At 56.9% G+C, this 20,272-nt stretch overlaps 1 protein-coding gene across 9 annotated transcripts in view; it reads left to right on the top strand.

Moving 5' to 3' along the window:
• Kdm6b (lysine demethylase 6B) overlaps positions 1–18,975 on the top strand; it is a 20,337-nt gene extending 1,362 nt beyond the window's left edge. Inside the window, exons 1-24 of one of the 9 annotated variants that reach the window (XM_029483695.1) lie at positions 2,726–2,903; positions 5,249–5,389; positions 10,101–10,203; positions 10,465–10,608; positions 10,698–10,839; positions 11,034–11,132; positions 11,229–11,448; positions 11,538–11,630; positions 11,717–11,878; positions 11,962–12,165; positions 12,253–12,597; positions 12,683–14,862; positions 14,952–15,078; positions 15,185–15,290; positions 16,363–16,568; positions 16,660–16,724; positions 16,812–16,883; positions 16,979–17,127; positions 17,280–17,394; positions 17,477–17,664; positions 17,809–17,950; positions 18,325–18,451; positions 18,537–18,707; positions 18,794–18,975. In XM_029483695.1, coding sequence (XP_029339555.1) covers positions 10,703–10,839; positions 11,034–11,132; positions 11,229–11,448; positions 11,538–11,630; positions 11,717–11,878; positions 11,962–12,165; positions 12,253–12,597; positions 12,683–14,862; positions 14,952–15,078; positions 15,185–15,290; positions 16,363–16,568; positions 16,660–16,724; positions 16,812–16,883; positions 16,979–17,127; positions 17,280–17,394; positions 17,477–17,664; positions 17,809–17,950; positions 18,325–18,451; positions 18,537–18,707; positions 18,794–18,817 — 4,932 coding nt within the window. In that variant the 5' untranslated portion in view covers positions 2,726–2,903; positions 5,249–5,389; positions 10,101–10,203; positions 10,465–10,608; positions 10,698–10,702 and the 3' untranslated portion in view covers positions 18,818–18,975. The other 8 variants (XM_029483697.1, XM_029483699.1, XM_029483698.1 and 5 more) reach the window with 8 other exon arrangements.
• The last annotated feature ends 1,297 nt before the right edge of the window (positions 18,976–20,272 follow it).

The raw sequence follows: 20,272 nt of genomic DNA, 5'->3' as shown, positions 1-20,272 counted from the left end.
GCGGTGGCTACCCAGGCTCCGCACGTGCACTCCCACACGCTCCACTCCCTGTACAACCCCTTCCACGGCACGAGCCCAGACAGGCTCTTGCGCCTGCGCGGCGAGTCGTCCCCCCCCCCCCTTGCCTCAGGTCGTCAGTCTGTGTTTGCAAACTAGTCCAGGGTTGTGTTTCTCAACCCCTGAGGGCCCAGACGTCTGGGTGGGTTTGCGCTCTTTAGCCGGGTGTCGACTGTTAATGTCAGCCTCTGGAGGGAAGGCCCGTTACCTGTGTTCCCCACCGCCACCCCCAGCTGGCGCCCCAAGCTCCCAGGTGGGCTGGGCGGAGCTGTGGTTTCCGGGCCCCCTAGGCTCAGCCGCGGCTTTCCCGAGCTCGGGCTTCGGGTGTTTCCACAAAAGAAAGGGAGTGGGTACAAGCGCCCCTTCCCGAGGCTTAACCCACCCAGGCCTAGCTGCAGTTAGTGACAGGGCAGGACACAGTGAGAAGCCCCTTGGGGTCCCGGTGACTTTCTTGGCTAGAGGGTCATTACGCCCATTTTTTTTTTCTTGTTAATTTCTGCTTTTGATAGGCAAACCAGACCTTCCCCTTCCCTTCCTTAACATTTCCTCCTCGAACGCTCTGGCGTTCTTTACACCTCCCTTGGCTCCTTTCGGGCTGTCTGTCCCCGTCTCCACTCGTCCTTCTCTGCTTCTCCAGAGGGTTATATAACTCTTCCTCTCCGCGTGTCCTGATTTCAACTCCACAGACTCCGCCCTGGAACGGCGCGGGAGGGGCGGGAGAGTTGGGGACCCAGACAGATTCCGGCTGGCGGCCAGCTGGGGCACAAGGGATCCTGCAGATAGCAGACGGAGTCCCGCGGGACTTGGTTGGTGCCCCGTCCCTTAGTCTCCCGCCCCTAACCAGGGATCAAGCCCAGAAGAAAGAAGGCACAGTATTTCCGAGGGGCGTGTCGGGACAGTCAGAAATGTGGGTTGGGAGGTCAAGGCTGGAGGCTGAGAGGAGGAGGCAGGCGAATGACCGGATTCCCTAGGATTGGTTCTGCTGGGGTTAACAGAGATAAAGGCAGGACGCCTGGGTTCCCTCCTTCGTCTCCTTTTTGGGTTCCCAGAATTCCTAAAGCTATTTTCTCAGGAAACTTAGCCAGCTAGCAGCTTCTTCGCCCTGGTAGGAGTCAAAGGTCTGTGTTCGAGGTGGCCTGGGATGATGTCACCAGTGCACGTGCCCCGGGACGGTTGCCAGGCAATGCGATCTCCTCCCCTTTCCATTCCCTCCCACCTCTGCCCAGAGTCCCGTTCCAGTCCCGTGCCATCTCTTTCTCCTTTCCTTTCCCTTGGCATTAGCATCCTGCAGGTGGGAAACCCTGGCCTGGAGTTTCGTGAGGGGGAGGGGCGCGGGTGTGGTGTGGCCTGAAAGACTTTGCCCCTTTGCTGGCTTGAGAGAATTCTGGGTCTTTCCCCCCCCCTTCTTTTTCCTAGATTGCCATGGAAAAACTTCCTCTCCAGTCCCCACTACCACCCCCACCCCCCGGACTCCCTCCCGCGCGCCCTTGGAAGAGTCTCCTGGAAGTCTTTTTAGTTTCCCACCTGCTGCATGGCCCAGTGTCATGTTGCCCCTTTCCCAGCTTGAGCCGAAGTGGGTGTAGTTGCAAAGCAGCTGCCCCTAAGAGAGGAGCTGTATGTGGGTATACACACCAGCCCATCCCTGCGACTCCCGTCACCTCCTCTCACCAAACTGAGGAGAAAGAGTTAGGCTGAAAAGTCAAGGTCTTTATCTGTGTAGGTAGGTGGATCAGCTTCTGGTATTGCCCACTTTTGAGAGAGGAGACCAGTGATAGTTATGGCTGCCCTCTGTTAAATCTGGGAGTTGGTGACGGTATTACAGAGTCTCCTTTCTTGTGCCTCAGAATGTGGCTTGTCGGCTCAAACCTGGATTCTAACCCCAGCTCTGCCACTAAATGGGACTAGGGAAAAGTCACAAGCTTGCAGAACCTTCTATCTGTAATCTGGGACATTTAAATATCAGTACTTAACCTTCTAGCTGATGGAAGGGGGTAGTGAAATAATTTATGCAAAGCATTTAGCACAGTGGTTGGTATAAAATTAATACCGAATGAGTATCAGAAAATACGTATTATTAAATGTTGTTAGTTATTACAGTGGGTGGACCTGTTTCTAAAGTACCCCTCACGGGGGATTGGTTAAAGAGTGGAGAATTCTGCTACCTGGAGTGTGTGTTGTGTGTGGGGGTGTCAGGGATTAGCATCGACTACTTTATGTACCTTATTTGATGTGGGCTTTAGCTAGATTTGTATTGCTTTCTTTAGGTTTATTTTTCCCCTCCTTAAAAAAAATAGCTAAGACTATATTCCTTTGGCTGTTAAAATAATTACGTTGTAGCTTGTGATTTTCAAGCGATACTCTGGTTCCCTCCCATGTTGCTCTCTGGAGCCTTTCATTTTGCAAAGGGACTCCACAGTTTCCCTAGCGGGGACATGGCTAGGCTAAAGGGGTGTGTAAAAGGTTGGGGTGGGTGGGTGGGTGGAGAGAGACTAGTGGGGGGAGGCTGGGGGAGCGGGTAGTTAAAGGAAGAGACCGGAAGGGAGGAGGAGGGAGCCTGCTGGTGGGGAGGGAGGGGAGGAGGAGGAGGTGGAGGAGGAGGAGGAGGACGAGGAGGAGGAGGAGGGAGGGAGGGGGTTGGGGAGAGCCTGCTACAGTTCTTTGTTTGACTCCGGGACTCAGGGACGGGGAGGAGGAGGGAGGGAGGCAGAGGCTGCAAGCGCCGGGGCAGGCCCAGGAGGCAGAGGAGGGACCGTCTCCCCCGCCCCCCAGCCCCCACTCCCCCCCCTGCTGCTTCCCCCTCCCTACCCGGACTCTGGGGGCACCGCCGGGGGACAGACACCCAGCAGGTAACCCTGGCCTGGCTCTCCCTCCCCCTGTCTGATTTTCTTCCACACCCTCCCGGACGACCCCTTTCCGTCTCCCCGATTTCCCGGGCCTTGCTTCCCCCCCCCCCAGCCCTCCTTGTTCCATTTCTGCGAGTTGGGCTTGTCGCCTGCTGGCTCCGCCACCCTCCGTCTCGTGCAGCCTGACTCCCTTCCCCCCACCCCACAGTGTGTGCTCCCCTGTTCTGCCCGAGGCACCTTTTGGGGTTCTGTCTCGATGTTTCTCAAGCTGGCTTCTTCCGACCAGTCTCATGGGGCTCTGAGGGAAGAGGGAGTCCTTATTCTTTAATGGCTCCCCCCCCCTCCAGTCTCCCTTGCCCCATTCTCCTCGTAGCAGTCTCTAGGGGTGAGAGAAAACCGGAATTTGGGGCCCGATGGAGAGGCAGGGGGGCTGTGTGTTGCTGGAGACAGGGACTGTGAGTGTGTGAGGAGGGGGTGGGGATTTGTTAGAGACCAGGCTGCCTCTCTGATGTCCCTTTAAATGGCCCTTACATATCTGGGGGTTAGGGGGTGGGGTGGTGGCAAGCTGCCTGCCTGGGGGGCAGGGCCCTTGGTTTGTCCACACCGTCAGGGGTGGAAATGATTTAAAGGGACAGCCTTGGTGTGGCCACTGCCACCCTGTGCTGGCAGGAGGGGGAGCTGGCAGGCTATGTCTACAGAGGCTTGGCTGGTGAGCAGGGCATTTGAGGCTGTCTGGGACTGGGCCTCAGGTCTCCAGTCCAGTTACTGTGGTTGGAAAGGTGCAAGAAGGGGTTGACAGCCTGCCCTGAGGGTGCTCAGTCTGGGCTTTCTTCAGAACCCCAATGGGTGAACCCTGTGACTCCATGACCAAGAATCTGTGAGTCTGAACTACAGAACCTGTGGGTCAGAACCAGGTGGGGGCCACTGGCAGATCCGCAGGCCAGCAGGGTGACCTGGGCACTTTAGAGCTGGCCCCTTCAGCTTCCCCTTTTGTTGTTTGGTTCTTTGCACAAGAAGGCCCCAGCCCCTCCTCCTCATGCACATGCCCCCCCACCCCCACCCCAGCTGTTGGGCAGATGAATTACAGCCTCCTGCTTGGGGCCAAGGCTGGTAAGGGATTAAAGTTATGAGGTTGGCCCTTTAAATGGCTGTTGGCCCTCCCCCACTCTGGTGTCCAGACACCCATCACCTACCCTTCTGACCCCCTTGGTCTGGCCTGACCCCCCCGCCCCCCGTAGGCCTACCCCATAGCCACAAATTCTATCAACTGCTGGGTAAGCACCTTAGTCCTGAATTTGCCTCCCTGTCCAGAAGGGTCCGGCCTCTAGCATCTTTTCTCCAGAAGGTCCTAGCCAATCCAGTTTTCTCAGCTCGCTGCTGACCACTGTTCCTTAAGGGCCTTGCTTAGGTCAGAAATAACACTTCCCTGGGGGCAGTGTCATCAGCAGCCACAAAAGCTTGCAGTGCATTGCATCATGGAGGCCAGAGGCCTAAGTCTCTGGGGCAGGGGGAAAGATGGGGGCTGGAAGGCCAGGAAATGGAGAGGCCAGGTAGAGAGCCTGTGTGTCTGGGTCCTGGAGAAAACACTGGGCCCCAAGGAGTGAGTCTGAGGTGAGGGTTGACTGAGGCCTGACTCCTGCTATCAGCACCTGAGTCTTGGCCCTAGACTTGTAGTAATGTACCTAGCTCTTTGTATCTAAGGACTAGGAGGGAAGAGAGTGGGCCCTGTCACCTCCTTGGGCCACATGGAGGAAGGAGGTGATGGGGAAACAGGATATGGTCTTGGAGGTGACATGGAGGGAACCTGCTGCAGAGGCTACTTCCTAGCTCAGGCCCAGTCACAGTTCTTGCGGAGGAAGAAGGCTCCTCCCTGTTGGGCCCGTTCATCTTGTCTGACCACCTGTGCCGCTTGCCAGAACCTGCCTACACCAGCCTAAGGGAACTGGAAGGGTCAGAGTCCAAAAGGTGGTGTTGACTATCTGGTGTCTTGTTAGGGTTGGAAGTAGCAGAACTGAAGGCCTAGGGTCCACATGCCCTGGGGGCAGGAACTAAGGTTGCTTGACAGTAGATGTCCCCTGTAGCTGGGCCAGAGTCAGAATATCAGTCTAGTCAGAAGAGGGCGATGTGGGTCGGTACTGAGGTGCCACCCTATGCTTCCTTACCACCTGAACCAGGCTGCTTCCTAAAGGAAAGGTTGGAAGATGGCTTTTTTCCAGGTTGCCATGGAAACCGAATCTCCCATCTCATCTGACCTCTAGAGCCTGGTTTCTCAATGAGGGGGGCCAGGAAGGAAGGGGACTCCTCTACCCTGGGAGATCCCATCTCTAACTGAAATTGTTTTCTTTTAGGTTCCCCCAGGCACCATGTCAGCCTCATAGCAGGACCCACCCCACGACTTCTGCCGTAGCCCATAGGACCCACCCCACTTCTGCTGTACCCCATTGCTGGAGTGCTTGTTCCATGAGACAGTCCACTTCCAACTCCATCTGGTAAGCTTGGCTGCTTGACTGTCACCTCCGTCCCCCACGTCCAACTCTTCACCGCATGTTTGGAAATCTTTGCTCTGATCTGGTTCATGCTCACTCATCAGAATGGTCCAGCCCAACTCTGAGCCTCCCCCCAACATGTGCTGCTTGAATGGTTCAGCCCTCCACGTTGATGGAGCCCCCTCTATCGCCTGTGAATGGTTTATCCTTGTACTTCACTTGCCTCTCTACCACCTGAAAACCTCTCAGCCCCCACCCCAGTGCTGCCACTAACTCATTTGCAGACCGAAGAAAGCTAGCCAGGGCTTGCCAGCTGAATGTAGTTGTGAGATAGCCCAGAGGAATTTCTTGTGAAGGGGAAGGCTTTTTCCCCCATGCGTGAAAAGGGTGTTTAGGAATTGATGTGAGGAGATGTTACAAGCCACTGCTGTGAGCTAGCCCATGCTTGTTACGGCCTCCTTCATATCTCACCTCTGAGCACTCCTTGGCCCATTCTCTCCGTGATGCACAGTATGTAGATTTGCTTTGTGCACCTAACTCAGAACACCTGCTTTTCTTCAGACCTGCTGCTATTGGCAGCTCTCTTCCTGAGGAGGCCCGCTTCATCTCCCTAGTAGAAGGGAATTTTCCCTAAGCCAGAAAACAAAGTTCTCGGATTCCTCATTGCTTTTTCCCATTGCTCACTGAGTTTCATGAGTAGGGCTATTTTTTCCTATCTGTCCTGTTTAGCGTGACGGTTCGCACATTGAGGTGCCTTTGTAGATTTGTGTTGAATGAATGTTTTAAGGGAATGTCGTGCTTCACTGCCAAGAAACCTACGGCTTCTGAGATCTGATGCCTCCTACCCACACCTACCCTGGAGGATGAGACACTTGGGATAGTAACAGAGGAAGGCTGGTCTAGGAGGTAGCAGGCAAGGGTAAAACTGAGGGAGAACAGGCCAGTAGTAGTGTGGAAAATGTAGCCTACTTGTCCGCTCATTTGAGAATGATCTTGGTTGAGTTGTTGAGCCTTCCCCAGCCAGTTTCCTCGTTCCCAAAATAGGGTAATCAAGGCTCTCCTCTGCCAGGTTTTTGGGGAAGAGTTAAAAAGGTCGATGTAAAAGGTTTTTTTTTAAAACAACCATTTGGTAAATGATAAGCACTTTCCCTCGTGGTAACTGCAGGAAGCTGTGAGGGTTCAAGTGAGGATGTGGAGGAATGGGGCTGAACCTGACTGAAGGCAGACAAGAGTCCCAAATAATCGATTAAACAGGACCACTGACCCAGTAAGTCAGGATCCAGGGGAGTAAGGAGAATCCCTCAAGCCTGCCTCCGACGTTCGTGGAAGCAAGCACAGAAAGGCATGTGCACAGACAGACACACGTGATCGCCACAGTGCTGCAGAGGCAGACCCAGACAAAAGACTGAGACAGGAGCCAACCAGACACACAGACAAGAGACAGCCTAGCAGAGTCATGTAGACAGGGATAATGACAGGAACGCGCCAGACACAGGCACAGAGGGAGACAAGATGAGCAGATATGCAGGTGCAAACAGACACCAAGACCCACACACAGTCGACCCTGTTAGACTGATTGGTGAACACAACGCCCAGTCAGAGGCAGACACAAACACCCGCAGTGACACATAGCGGGCCAGCGCGCCGGGGCCAGCACTGTCACTTCTCGATGGGGGCGGGGAGGGGCCGGCGGCGGGGGAAGGCTAGGGAAGGGAATCCCGGGCGGGCGGCCTGCCCGGGTGGCTGAGTCACTGCGGAGCCCCAGCTCGCGGCCCTCCCTCTCCCACCGGCTCTCCCAGGTGAGAAGCGAGCCGGCAACTTAGTAGCTTTCCGCCATGCAGAAAGAAGACTGTGAAGGAATGGGACCCGCGGGGGTCGGTCCTGGATCCGCCCCACCTTCGAGCCGGTGCGTGCTGGCTTAAATGCATGTTCAGGAAAAATCGTTCTGTGGGGTCTGGTGTCTTTGGTCGTCCAGTGTCTGCTTGCGGGTCGCAGGCCTCGTGCCAAGCGTCCCTCTTATACCCCGCGTTCCGTGAGCTGCGCGGAGGGGCTCTTCTGACCCAAGCCCAGGGAGAGTTAAGTGGGTGTGATTGATGGAGTAGTTCTCTCCTGGGACTAAGGGGGGGTGGGGTGGGGGTCGGTTAAAGTCCTAGAGTCCAGATCCCGGATGCGGGAGGCGGAGCTTGGCTTTACCGGGAGTGCCCGGATGGAGAGGGCGTGGTTTCGACTCAAGTGGAATTAACCCTTTCTGCGCGGCCGGCTTTTGGGGGCTGTAGGTCGGGTTGGGAAGGCTGGATTGTCAGCCTCAGAAGTGTGTCGGCCATCCAGCCTGGCCCTGGACGTGTGCGTCTGCCTCCCGTCTGTCTTCGAGGAGTCTGTGGGTGTCTGTCTTTGTGCTTGTCCCTGGTTGTCCCCTCCCCTTGGTTAGTATGAGCACTGGGAGTCGGGGAGGGCCATTCCTGCCTCAAAGCGAGAGTGGAGGTGAGAGTGGACGGCGAGGCAGCCGACGGCGGCGGCGACTGAGGAACAGGTGTGAGTGCGGCGGCGGGGCTGCCCAGCGCGGGGTGGGGCCGTGAGGGAGACCGAGGGGAAATTCCGCGGGACCCGTGGTGAGCAGTATGTGGGTTGAGGAGTTGTGTCTGCCTCTGACTGTGTGTCTGTGTGAGTTGAGGGAGGCGGGGGCTGAGTCAGTGGGAACGGGGGATGGTTTTCGTTGTGACTCACTCTCCCCCACCCCAAGCCTGATTCAGACCCTGAGAAAGGCTTTGTTCGTGGGGCGGATGGGAAGTCAGGCGCCTGTGTCCCTGGTGGGGGACACCGATTCGTGGTAGTTGGTGAGATCGTGCTTAGGGTACAGGAAGTTTTGTTCTGGAGCGCCCTGTAGTCCATGGTGTCGTCGTGGGAGGTTGTGGATAAAGGCTGAAGATCAAGACGGCTGGAGGGACGGAACTCTCTAGTTTAGGGAAAGCTGAGTCAGTTCCCCGTGGGAAAGGGGAAGTGGTAGAGGGGAAGTGTCATCATCGCAGAAGGGGAAGCTGCATTTCCTGGTAACTAGCAGAGTTCTGGGCACCGCTTCCTTAGCCGGGATCTGCTTCTCTGACATCTGGTACCCCGAGCTGCCGTTTGTCCACGGCTGGTTTCTCTACCCCCCGCAGGGCTTGATTGGGGCACTCAGGTTGGGTTGCACTTGACCACAGTTTAGCATTGTACGCGTCCCAGGGATTGGTAACTGACAGACTGCAACCTAAAGAGAGTTGACCGGAGCTCCGCGTGAACGAGTAGTCCGCGGAACACAAGGTCCTCCCGGGGACCGGACCGGAGCAGCCTGCAGGATCTGTCGGGTCCAAGCACTTTTCGTGTACAGAAGATGACCTTGCCCCCAGCGGGAGGGAAGACAGTTTTCGCCAGAAACCCTTCTGCCTTTGTGGGCTGGCTGGAAATTTCCTCCCGATGCAGACTTCTCGGCCAAGGCGAACTTTCCAGCCGCCCCCAACCCCTCGCCGCGCGCTCGCTCTCCCCCGGCTTCCTGCCCGGCGCTTTCTCCAGCTGGAGCGCTAGCCCCGCCCCCGCGGCTTTGTACTCGACTCTAGCCTCTCCGCTCTTTGTACTCTAGACTCTCAATGGACCGATCCCGGGAGCGGAGTAGGCTCCCTACCTGCCGGGACCTGGGGTATGCGCAGGGAAGCAGCTTCTGGGCTCTAAGATTTGAGAAGGCAAAGCTAGGATTAAAGGGAACGTGACTAGGAAAGGAGAGTACTGTGCCCGTTGTGGGTTCAGCTTCGACGGGAAAGGAGTAAAGGGGGGGTGGCGTGAAGGAGGAAGTGAAACGGGTTCTGTGTTCTTTAAGGGAGTAGGCGGTGAGAGTGGGACAGGGGTGATGTCACTGCCTGTTGGGCCCCGCCCTCCTCTCCCTCCCGAAGGACCCCCCCCCCCCTTACACACACCGCTTCCGCTGCGCAAGTAGCCACGTCACGGGCAACCCCCGAAATCCCCCCTCCCTTGGGGGGGGTGGGGGCCACGTGGGCCGTGGGGAACCGCGTGGCCCCGGCAGGGAAAGGGCACAGAGGATAGAGGAGCCACGCGAGAGGGGCCGCCACTCCACGGTGCGCAGCTTCCCAGAAGTTGGAGGGCTGGGGGGACTGGCAGAGGGGGTCGACCGATATTGAAGACTCAGAGCCAGGGAAAGTGGAGGAGCTGGAGGAACTTGGTATGAGACTGGGGACTTGACCATGATTTAGGACGGGGTCAGGCGCTGGAGGTGGAGCATTCTGATAGAGGCGCGGGAGGGCTTGGGTGCTGGATTTGCTGATTGCGAGATTTCTACCGGGGTGATCGAGTGGAGAGTCAATCGCTGAGTGATGTGAAGTAAGGAGAGCTAATAATGCCTTTGCGTTTCGCCTTGGTCTGCTGTCCGTCCTTGGGGTGGATAGGCAGAGGACAACTTGGAACAGTCTGGCGGGGACCATTGCCAGTTCGGTGGATGTGTGAGGCTTGCCCTCAGGTCGGCTAGTGGATGGTTTCCTCACTCTCAGTCTTAGCTTGCTGTTACTGCCCTGAGGGCTACCAGTTTCTGATCAGAGATGTGGACCCTAGGTGGGAACCTTGGGGTCACATCGGGGTCACCCTAGGGTGAGCTTGTCTGACCGGCCCTGCCGCCCCTCCTCCGGAGGCCGCTCAGTGCCTGGCTAACCTTACTCCTATTGGTTCCTGCTAGGCTGTTACTGAGGCGGAGACAAGGGTGATGATTGGCTTTCTGTGGATAGAGAATTCTTGTGATTGGCTAAATTTCTGAAGCTCTTGAAGCTGTCGGAGGCTGGGTAAGCAGGCGCGCGGTAGGTCGCCCTAGTGGCCCAGGATTGGGAGCCTGTCAGACGTGCAGTGGCTGGGTTGTTAACCGTCGCTGACTCCCCGCTATTTGTCCCATATTCCTGTTATCCACTTGCGCGATTCTAGGGACTCTTGATGCTGATGTCTGTCCTGGCGCCTTGCCCTCAGTCTTCCTGCACTGACAGTTCAGACCAGCCTTTGGGCCCTCGCTGTGTTGGCAACTTCAGTGCACTCTTTTCTTCTCTCTGTAGAATTGGTTGCAGAAGGCCAGAGACTGTCACCTGGAAACAGTGGGCACTATTGTTAAGGGCAGTTGGAGCTGGACCATCGTGCCAGAGAGCTGGGGCAGGGGGCCGTGCCCCATCTCCAGGGCTCCTGGGGCCACTGCTGACCTGGTAAGGGAAAGATTGGAACAGGTTTGGCTGAAAACATGGCTGAAGGTTTTGCTTCCCTGTTAGAGCATGATCTCTTGTCGCTGATTTAGGCTGGATGCATCGGGCAGTGGACCCTCCAGGGGCCCGCTCTGCACGGGAAGCCTTTGCCCTTGGGGGCTTGAGCTGTGCTGGGGCTTGGAGCTCCTGCCCACCCCATCCTCCTCCCCGAAGCTCATGGCTGCCTGGAGGCAGGTGAGAATGTGGGCCATTGGCTTTATCTTCAGGCATTTCTCTCCCAGTCTTCTCTGTCCATTGCTGTCATTTTCCATGAGTTTCTGTTCTGTTGTAGGTCCAGATGCCAGCCTCATCTGCTCTTCCCTCAGACTCCTCCATTCTAGGGGGAAGTGTACTTCTGGCAGTACCTAACAGAGCCTTTCTCTTTACAGATGCTCTGCCAGCGTTGGGCAGCCCCCGCTCTCTGCTCCTTTACCCCCGTCTCATGGCAGTAGCTCCGGGCACCCTAACAAACCCTATTATGCTCCTGGGTAAGTGGGGGATTCCAAAGTTCTAGGATTGGAGGGAAATTGGGGCCTTAAAGGTTTCCCCAAGCCTGATGATCCCCAATTCCTCCCACTCTGTAGGACACCCACCCCAAGACCCCTTCATGGGAAATTGGAATCCCTACATGGCTGTGTCCAGGCATTGCTCCGGGAGCCAGCGCAGCCAGGGTTGTGGGAACAGCTTGGACAGTTGTATGAATCAGAGCACGACAGCGAGGAGGCTGTATGCTGCTACCACAGGGCCCTTCGCTATGGAGGAAGCTTTGCAGAGCTGGGACCCCGGATTGGCCGATTGCAGCAGGTGGGACGAGGCAGGACATTTGGTGGCTAAGTTGTGCCTTCTAGCACAATGTCCCCAATTAATCTTCCTCTGCCCTTTGCCCCTCCCAGGCTCAGCTCTGGAACTTTCATGCCGGTTCCTGTCAGCACAGAGCCAAGGTCCTGCCTCCCCTGGAGCAAGTCTGGAATTTGCTGCACCTTGAGGTGAGTGAGGCTGAGGGTAAGTGACTGAGGGAAGGGGGTCACGTGCGGCCGGCTAGTGCTCATGCCACCATGGTTCTCTTTTTCAGCACAAACGGAACTACGGGGCTAAGCGAGGGGGCCCTCCAGTGAAGAGATCTGCTGAACCCCCGGTGGTCCAGCCTATGCCTCCTGCAGCCCTCTCAGGCCCCTCAGGAGAGGAGGGCCTTAGCCCTGGAGGCAAGCGCAGGAGAGGCTGCAGCTCTGAACAGGTAGGGAGGTTGTACATGGGTCAGCAGGCAGAGTGGATGCCCTGGGGCAAGGAGTAGGATTTTCACTTTCTCTTCTCTTCTAGGCTGGCCTTCCCCCAGGTCTGCCACTCCCTCCACCACCACCACCCCCTCCGCCTCCACCCCCACCCCCACCCCCTCCACCACCACCGCTGCCTGGCCTGGCTATTAGCCCCCCATTTCAGCTGACTAAGCCAGGGCTGTGGAATACCCTGCATGGAGATGCTTGGGGCCCCGAGCGCAAGGGTTCAGCGCCCCCAGAGCGCCAGGTGAGCTCCTTGTCAGTACCTGTTACCTTTTCACCTTGTGAATTCTGTCTTTCCCTTGCTCACTGTGACCTCGCTCATCTCCCTTAGGAGCAGCGGCACTCGATGCCTCATTCATATCCATACCCAGCTCCTGCCTACTCCGCTCATCCGCCCAGCCATCGGCTGGTCCCCACCACACCCCTTGGTCCAGGTCCCCGACCCCCAGGAGCAGAGAGCCATGGCTGCCTGCCTGCCACCCGTCCCCCCGGAAGTGACCTTAGAGAGAGCAGAGTTCAGAGGTCGCGGATGGACTCCAGCGTTTCACCAGCAGCATCTACCGCCTGCGTGCCTTACGCCCCTTCCCGGCCCCCTGGCCTCCCCGGCACCAGCAGCAGCAGCAGCAGTAGCAGTAACAACACTGGTCTTCGGGGTGTGGAGCCAAGCCCAGGCATTGTATGTTATGACATTGGGCTGAAGGTGGGTGACATTGTCTGAGGGGTCACAAGAGCGCACTGACCTCCCCTTTCTCCACTTGCAGCCTGGCGCTGACCATTACCAAAACCCTGCGCTGGAGATATCCCCTCACCAGGCCCGCCTGGGTCCCTCCGCACACAGCAGTCGGAAACCATTTTTGACGGCCCCTGCTGCCACGCCCCACTTATCCCTACCCTCCGGGACCCCGTCATCCCCTCCACCCCCATGTCCTCGCCTCTTGCGACCTCCACCGCCCCCTGCTTGGATGAAGGGCTCAGCCTGCCGTGCAGCCCGAGAGGATGGAGAGATCTTAGGGGAGCTCTTCTTTGGTGCTGAGGGACCTCCCCGTCCTCCCCCACCCCTTCCCCACCGTGATGGCTTCTTGGGGCCTCCAAACCCCCGCTTTTCTGTGGGCACTCAGGATTCGCATACCCCTCCCGTTCCCCCAACCACCACCACCACCAGCAGCAGCAGCAACAGCCACAGCAGTAGTCCTACTGGGCCGGTGCCCTTCCCACCACCCTCCTATCTGGCCAGAAGTATAGACCCCCTCCCCAGGCCATCCAGCCCAACCTTGAGCCCCCAGGACCCACCTCTTCCACCACTGACTCTTGCCCTGCCTCCAGCCCCTCCCTCCTCCTGCCACCAAAATACCTCAGGAAGCTTCAGGCGCTCGGAGAGCCCCCGGCCCAGGGTCTCCTTCCCAAAGACCCCCGAGGTGGGGCAGGGGCCACCCCCAGGCCCTGTGAGTAAAGCCCCCCAGCCTGTGCCACCTGGGGTTGGAGAGCTCCCCGCCCGAGGCCCGAGGCTCTTTGATTTCCCACCCACTCCGCTGGAGGACCAGTTTGAAGAGCCAGCTGAATTCAAGATCCTACCTGATGGGCTGGCAAACATCATGAAGATGCTGGATGAATCCATTCGGAAGGAGGAGGAGCAGCAGCAGCAGCAGGAGGCAGGCGTGGCTCCCCCACCCCCACTCAAAGAGCCCTTTGCATCTCTACAGCCTCCATTTCCCAGTGACACAGCCCCAGCCACCACCACTGCTGCCGCCACCACCGCCGCCACCACCACCACCACCACCACCACCACCACCACCACCCAAGAAGAGGAGAAGAAGCCACCACCAGCCCTACCACCACCACCGCCTCTAGCCAAGTTTCCTCCAACTCCTCAGCCACAGCCCCCACCACCTCCACCAGCCAGCCCAGCCAGCCTGCTCAAATCGTTGGCCTCTGTTCTTGAGGGACAAAAGTACTGTTACCGGGGGACTGGAGCAGCCATCTCAACCAGGCCCGGGTCCGTGCCCGCCACTCAGTATTCCCCTAGTCCTGCATCAGGTGCTACCGCCCCACCACCCACTTCAGTGGCCCCTAGTGCCCAGGGCTCCCCCAAGCCCTCGGTTTCCTCGTCATCTCAGTTCTCTACCTCAGGTGGGCCTTGGGCCCGGGAGCACAGGGCGGGTGAAGAGCCAGCACCAGGCCCCGTGACCCCTGCCCAGTTGCCCCCACCTCTGCCGCTGCCCCCTGCTCGTTCTGAGTCTGAGGTGCTAGAAGAAATCAGTCGGGCTTGTGAGACCCTTGTAGAGCGGGTGGGCCGGAGTGCCATCAATCCAGTGGACACGGCAGACCCAGTGGACAGTGGGACTGAGCCACAGCCCCCGCCTGCGCAGGCCAAGGAGGAGAGTGGGGGAGTGGCGGTAGCAGCAGCAGGTCCAGGTAGTGGCAAGCGTCGTCAAAAGGAGCATCGGCGGCACAGGCGGGCCTGTAGGGACAGTGTGGGTCGACGACCCCGCGAGGGGAGGGCCAAGGCCAAGGCCAAGGCTCCCAAAGAAAAAAGCCGAAGGGTGCTGGGGAACCTGGACTTGCAGAGTGAGGAGATCCAGGGCCGGGAGAAGGCCCGGCCCGATGTCGGTGGGGCTTCCAAAGTTAAGACACCCACAGCTCCAGCACCCCCGCCTGCTCCTGCACCCTCTGCTCAGCCAACACCCCCATCAGCTCCTGTCCCTGGGAGGAAGACTCGAGAGGAGGCTCCAGGGCCTCCAGGGCCTCCAGGTGTGAGCCGGGCAGATATGCTGAAGCTCCGGTCACTTAGTGAGGGGCCTCCCAAGGAGCTGAAGATCAGGCTCATCAAGGTGGAAAGTGGGGACAAGGAGACCTTTATCGCCTCTGAGGTGGAAGAGCGGCGGCTGCGCATGGCGGACCTCACCATCAGCCACTGTGCCGCCGATGTCATGCGTGCCAGCAAGTGAGTTCGGAGGCTGCCCCACTTGTGCTGGGGCTAGGCTCATGCTCGTTACCCCATGTTCCTGACCTCATTCTATGGTCTTGTCACAGGAATGCCAAGGTGAAAGGGAAATTCCGAGAGTCCTACCTCTCCCCTGCCCAGTCTGTGAAACCCAAGATCAACACTGAGGAGAAGCTGCCCCGGGAAAAACTCAATCCCCCTACGCCCAGCATCTATGTATGTATGCTGTCTGTCCACAGAACCACCCTTTCCAGAAGGGTTGAATTGGGGTGCTTAGAGCCTGGGAAATGGCTCTGACCCCATTGTCTCCTGGTTGTCTCAGTTGGAGAGCAAACGAGATGCCTTCTCGCCGGTCCTGCTACAATTCTGTACAGACCCCCGGAACCCCATCACCGTCATCAGGGGCCTGGCTGGTTCACTTCGGCTCAGTGAGTTTGGGGAGAAAGTATGCACAAGGCTTTAAGGATTGTAGTTTGTGGGACCCTTTGAGAATCACCGCCATGCTTAGAGAATTGCCACAGTGAAGGAGCTCACTCCGTCACGCACAGGCCATGTTTGAGGGGTGCTGAGTCAGCCAGCCTTGAGGTGTTCTCTCATCTGTCATTTCTGTCCTCAGCCGTGGACACATGGGAAATAGACCTCGGGAGGGGTTAGAGTCACTCTTCTAACGTTCTTAGTGAATAAGAATGAAAAGATGGGCTGGTGAGATGGCTCAGCAGTGAGGAGCACCGACTGCTCTTCCGGAGGTCATGAGTTCAGGTCCTACAACCACATGGTGGCTCACAACCATCCATAATGAGAAACAAATAATAAGGAACCTATGGGCCGGAGCAAGAGGGAGAAGGGGAAGGGGGAAATAAGTTAAAAAAAAGAAGAAGAAAGAAAAGAAAAGGTAGGGCTGGCACACACCATTAATCCCAGCAGTGAGGCAGAGGCAGGTGGATCTTTGTGAGTTTGAGGCCAGCCTGGTGAGTTCCAGAACAGCCAGGGCTATACAGAGAAACCCTGTCTGGTCTGTAAAAAACAACAAAACAAACAAAAGAGAATTAGAATGAATTATAGACTACTTCTCATCCATGGTTAGTTTTTTTCCTTTTTAATGCAAAATTTTAAGCAGTATAAAACCAGAGGAAACAATGAAGAGATACAAAAGTCAATCTTGTTTCCTTTATACCTGGACATTCTCTCCTCCCAGGGAGTCATTTGGGAGGTACTCGAAGCTCGACTAAATCTTTCACTTGAGCCATTCATTGGTTTTCTAGCATGTGGGCATATGAATGCCTGAGAATTCTAGGAGAGAGGCCTGAGGCATGAAGTAGTTGCAGAAAGGGGCTGAGAAGGAGGCAGCCTCGTCAGCTTCCTAGGATTATGATTTGTGCCCATTCCTTGGTGCTGAATTCTGCCAAATCTCTGTCCACTTCATCAGAGTCCTGGCCAGGAAGGGAAGGGGTGAGCTGAGCCTTCTGACCTGACTGACATCCTGTTTGGCACTCCTTTCAGACTTAGGCCTTTTCTCCACCAAGACTCTGGTGGAGGCGAGCGGTGAACATACGGTGGAGGTCCGTACCCAAGTGCAGCAGCCCTCAGACGAGAACTGGGACCTGACAGGTACCAGACAAATCTGGCCCTGTGAGAGCTCCCGTTCCCACACCACCATCGCTAAATACGCACAGTACCAGGCCTCGTCCTTCCAGGAGTCACTGCAGGTGAGGATCAGGCACAGGAGGGAACAAGGGTGCTGGGCTCTGGCTTCAGGAAGTCACTGACCCAGACCTATGTACCTGTCTGACCAAGCAGGAGGAGAAGGAAAGTGAGGATGAGGAGTCCGAGGAACCAGACAGCACTACAGGAACCTCTCCCAGGTGAAGTACAATTTTGTCCCTCCCTGCTTCTCTCTTCTCCCTTGATTCACTCACCATCAACCTGTCTGTGATTTTTAACCCCAGCAGCAGTGCACCGGACCCCAAGAACCATCACATCATCAAGTTTGGCACGAACATCGACCTGTCTGATGCCAAGAGGTCAGTGAGGCCAGACCAGTGAAACTGGGATGCAACCCTGGTAGGTACTGGTGTGGGATACCCTCTTTACTTAGTCGGCATTCCTGTGTCCACAGGTGGAAGCCACAGCTACAGGAGTTGCTGAAACTGCCCGCCTTCATGCGGGTAACATCCACAGGCAACATGCTTAGCCACGTGGGCCACACCATCCTGGGCATGAACACCGTGCAGCTATACATGAAGGTCCCTGGCAGCCGAACGCCAGGTGTGCTTTCCACTCTGCGCATGCGTACTGTGCTGGCTGCATGCCCTCTTAGGCCTTAGCCAATGAGGGCAAAGGGCGGGGTTGTTGGGCGGGGTTGTCGCTCCGTGCGCGCCTGCATCAGACCTTCCGTGACGTTTTATCTCCCTCTGCAGGCCACCAAGAGAATAACAATTTCTGCTCTGTCAACATCAACATCGGCCCCGGGGACTGCGAGTGGTTCGCGGTACATGAGCACTATTGGGAGACCATCAGCGCCTTCTGCGACCGGTGCGCATCACCCCTTGCAAGTCACCCTATCACCTCAGGTCCTTGGGTTTCCCACCTGACCCTGTGACTGCCCACTCCACAGGCATGGTGTGGACTACTTGACTGGTTCCTGGTGGCCAATCTTGGATGACCTCTATGCGTCCAATATTCCTGTTTACCGCTTCGTGCAGCGCCCTGGAGACCTTGTGTGGATTAATGCAGGGACTGTGCATTGGGTGCAGGCTACTGGCTGGTGCAACAACATTGCCTGGAACGTGGGGCCCCTCACCGGTAAGAGGCTGGGGTCGGGTCATCATGGGGTATGTATGAGGAGCAAACCCTGGTGGGGAGAGCTGGGTCTGGAGAATCAGAGTCTGAGGGAAGAAGGGGCCGGGGGCTGGTTGAGACCCCTGCATGACTTCCTCTGGCCTACAGCCTATCAGTACCAGCTGGCCCTGGAGCGATATGAGTGGAACGAGGTGAAGAACGTCAAGTCCATTGTGCCCATGATTCATGTGTCCTGGAACGTCGCTCGAACGGTCAAGATCAGCGACCCTGACTTGTTCAAGATGATCAAGTGAGACCCCTGTTTGGTTACCAGCCCGCTCCCACCTGGCTTGTTCCCCACCCTTGTTCTTCCTGGCTCCTCATTCTTCCCGTGTCTGCACCATGTCCTTAAGACCTTAAGTGTCACTGTGTTTGTTGGGGAGCCTGACAAAAGCCCTGTTTTCATCTCATAGCCGTTGTTTCCTGTGGTCCAAACACACACACAAAACCTTGAAATGTCAAGTGTGACATATTCAAGACGGGAAATGCAACTCAGAAATGAAAAGAAAGGGAGGGCTGCCCAGGGAAGTCTCTGGAGCTCCACCCCTGCCCGTCTGCCATCCTCCAGCCTTGGCACCCCTTCTGGAGCCTTGTCTCAACATCCACCCTTTGGGTCTTGCTCAGGTTCTGCCTCCTGCAGTCAATGAAGCACTGTCAGGTGCAGCGGGAGAGCCTGGTGCGGGCAGGGAAGAAGATAGCTTACCAAGGCCGTGTCAAAGACGAGCCTGCCTACTACTGCAACGAATGCGACGTAAGTGTGCAAGCTCTTCCCCCTGCCTGGAAAAGACCTAACAGTAGTAGTGACTTCTTAGTGACAACCGCTTTCTCCTGGCCAGGTGGAGGTGTTCAACATCCTGTTCGTTACAAGTGAGAATGGCAGCCGAAACACGTACCTGGTGCACTGCGAGGGCTGTGCGCGCCGTCGCAGCGCGGGCCTACAGGGCGTGGTGGTGCTAGAGCAGTACCGCACGGAGGAGCTGGCGCAGGCCTACGATGCCTTCACACTGGTGAGATTGAGCGAGCGCCGGGGCTCCAGAGGGGGCGCAAGAGCGGCGCCCGCCCACCACTGAAGCTGCCCACTTTCTCCCCGCAGGCTCCCGCCAGCACGTCTCGATGAGGCCGGACGCCCCGCTCGCCCGCCCACGCTGGGCGCGGCGGGGCCACCAGCACACGCCTGGGCTGGACCTAGGTCCCGCCTCTGGCCGGGAAGGGGGTCGGGCCCAGCCCCTCCACCCTATTGGCAGCTCCCCTCACTTAATTTATTAAGAAAAAAAATTTTTTTTTAACAAATACGAGGAAAAAAAAAAGGAAAAAAAATGGGAGACGGGGAGGGGGCTGGCAGCCCCTCGCCCACCAACGCCTCCCCTCACCGACTTTGGCCTTTCTAGCAACAGACACAAGGACCAGGCTCCGGCGGCGGCGGGGGTCACATACGGGTTCCCTCAAGCCTGCCCGCCGCACGCCCGCCCGCCGCCCGCCGGCGCAGACGTTCGCGGCTCGTTGTGTACATAGACGTTTGGCAGCCGAGGTTTTTAAATGAGATTNTTTNTNTGGGCTTTNCCCCNCCCCCAGGACCNCCTTTTTTTTTTTTTTTTTTTACTTCCAATGCTAGCTGTGATCCCTGTATATGTCTCTTGTTTATTCACTTGGTTATGATTCGTATTTTTGTTCTTTTTGTTTTTTGGTTTTTAATTTATAACAGTCCCACTCACCTCTATTTATTCATTTTTTTTTTCTCTTTTTTTGGGAAAACCCGACCTCTTACATCCCCAAGCCATCCCTCCTGCCTCTTTGGGAGGCCCACTCCTGGGCCCTCCCTGCGCCCCAGTATGTCCGGGCTTGGCCCATCCGTCTCCGCCCGCCCGCGGCTCCAGCCGGGCTCTCATGGTGCTCAAACCTGCTCCCCTCCCCTACGTCCTGCACTTTCTTGGACCAGTACCCCCACTCCCGACCCAACCCCGACCCCACCTGAGGGTGAGCGACTCCTGTACTGTAGGGGAAGAAGTGGGAACTGAAATGGTATTTTGTAAAAAAAATAAATAAATAAAATAAAAAAGTTTTAAAGAAAGAACTATGAGGAAAAGAAACCCTGTCCTCCCCAGCCTCGGCCATTTTAAAAACATTGGACACACACACACACACCCCTTTTTTAAGGCGTGAAACATCCCAGGGCAGGGCCTCTCTGGGGCAGGGACACCCTGGGGTGATTTTCTCTGGGGCTTTATTTTCATTTTCTTAGTTCGTTTTAAACCCCCGCTGGGGCTGCGGAGGGGTGGGGGGGTTACAGTCCCGCCCCCTCGCACTGCACTGTCTCTCTGCCCCAGGGGCAGAGGGGGCTTCCCATCCCTACCCTATTTTCGGTGATTTTTGTGTGAGAATATTATTAAAAATAAAAGCAGGAAAAAAAAAGAGAGACCCTTGTGTTTTGATGGTGGCTGTGAAGCATATCAGTTGAAGGGTCGAGGAGCTAAGGGGAGGGCGATGCAGCCCCCGGAGGTGGGGAGCCCCTCCCCAGAGGAGCCTGTGGAATGTCCAGACCCACAGTCTGCCCCTTAGGATGGGGATGCCTAAT

This window comes from Mus caroli, chromosome 11, assembly GCF_900094665.2.
Source record: "Mus caroli chromosome 11, CAROLI_EIJ_v1.1, whole genome shotgun sequence".
NCBI lineage: Eukaryota > Metazoa > Chordata > Mammalia > Rodentia > Muridae > Mus > Mus caroli.
This window is presented reverse-complemented; position numbering and strand designations above follow the sequence as displayed.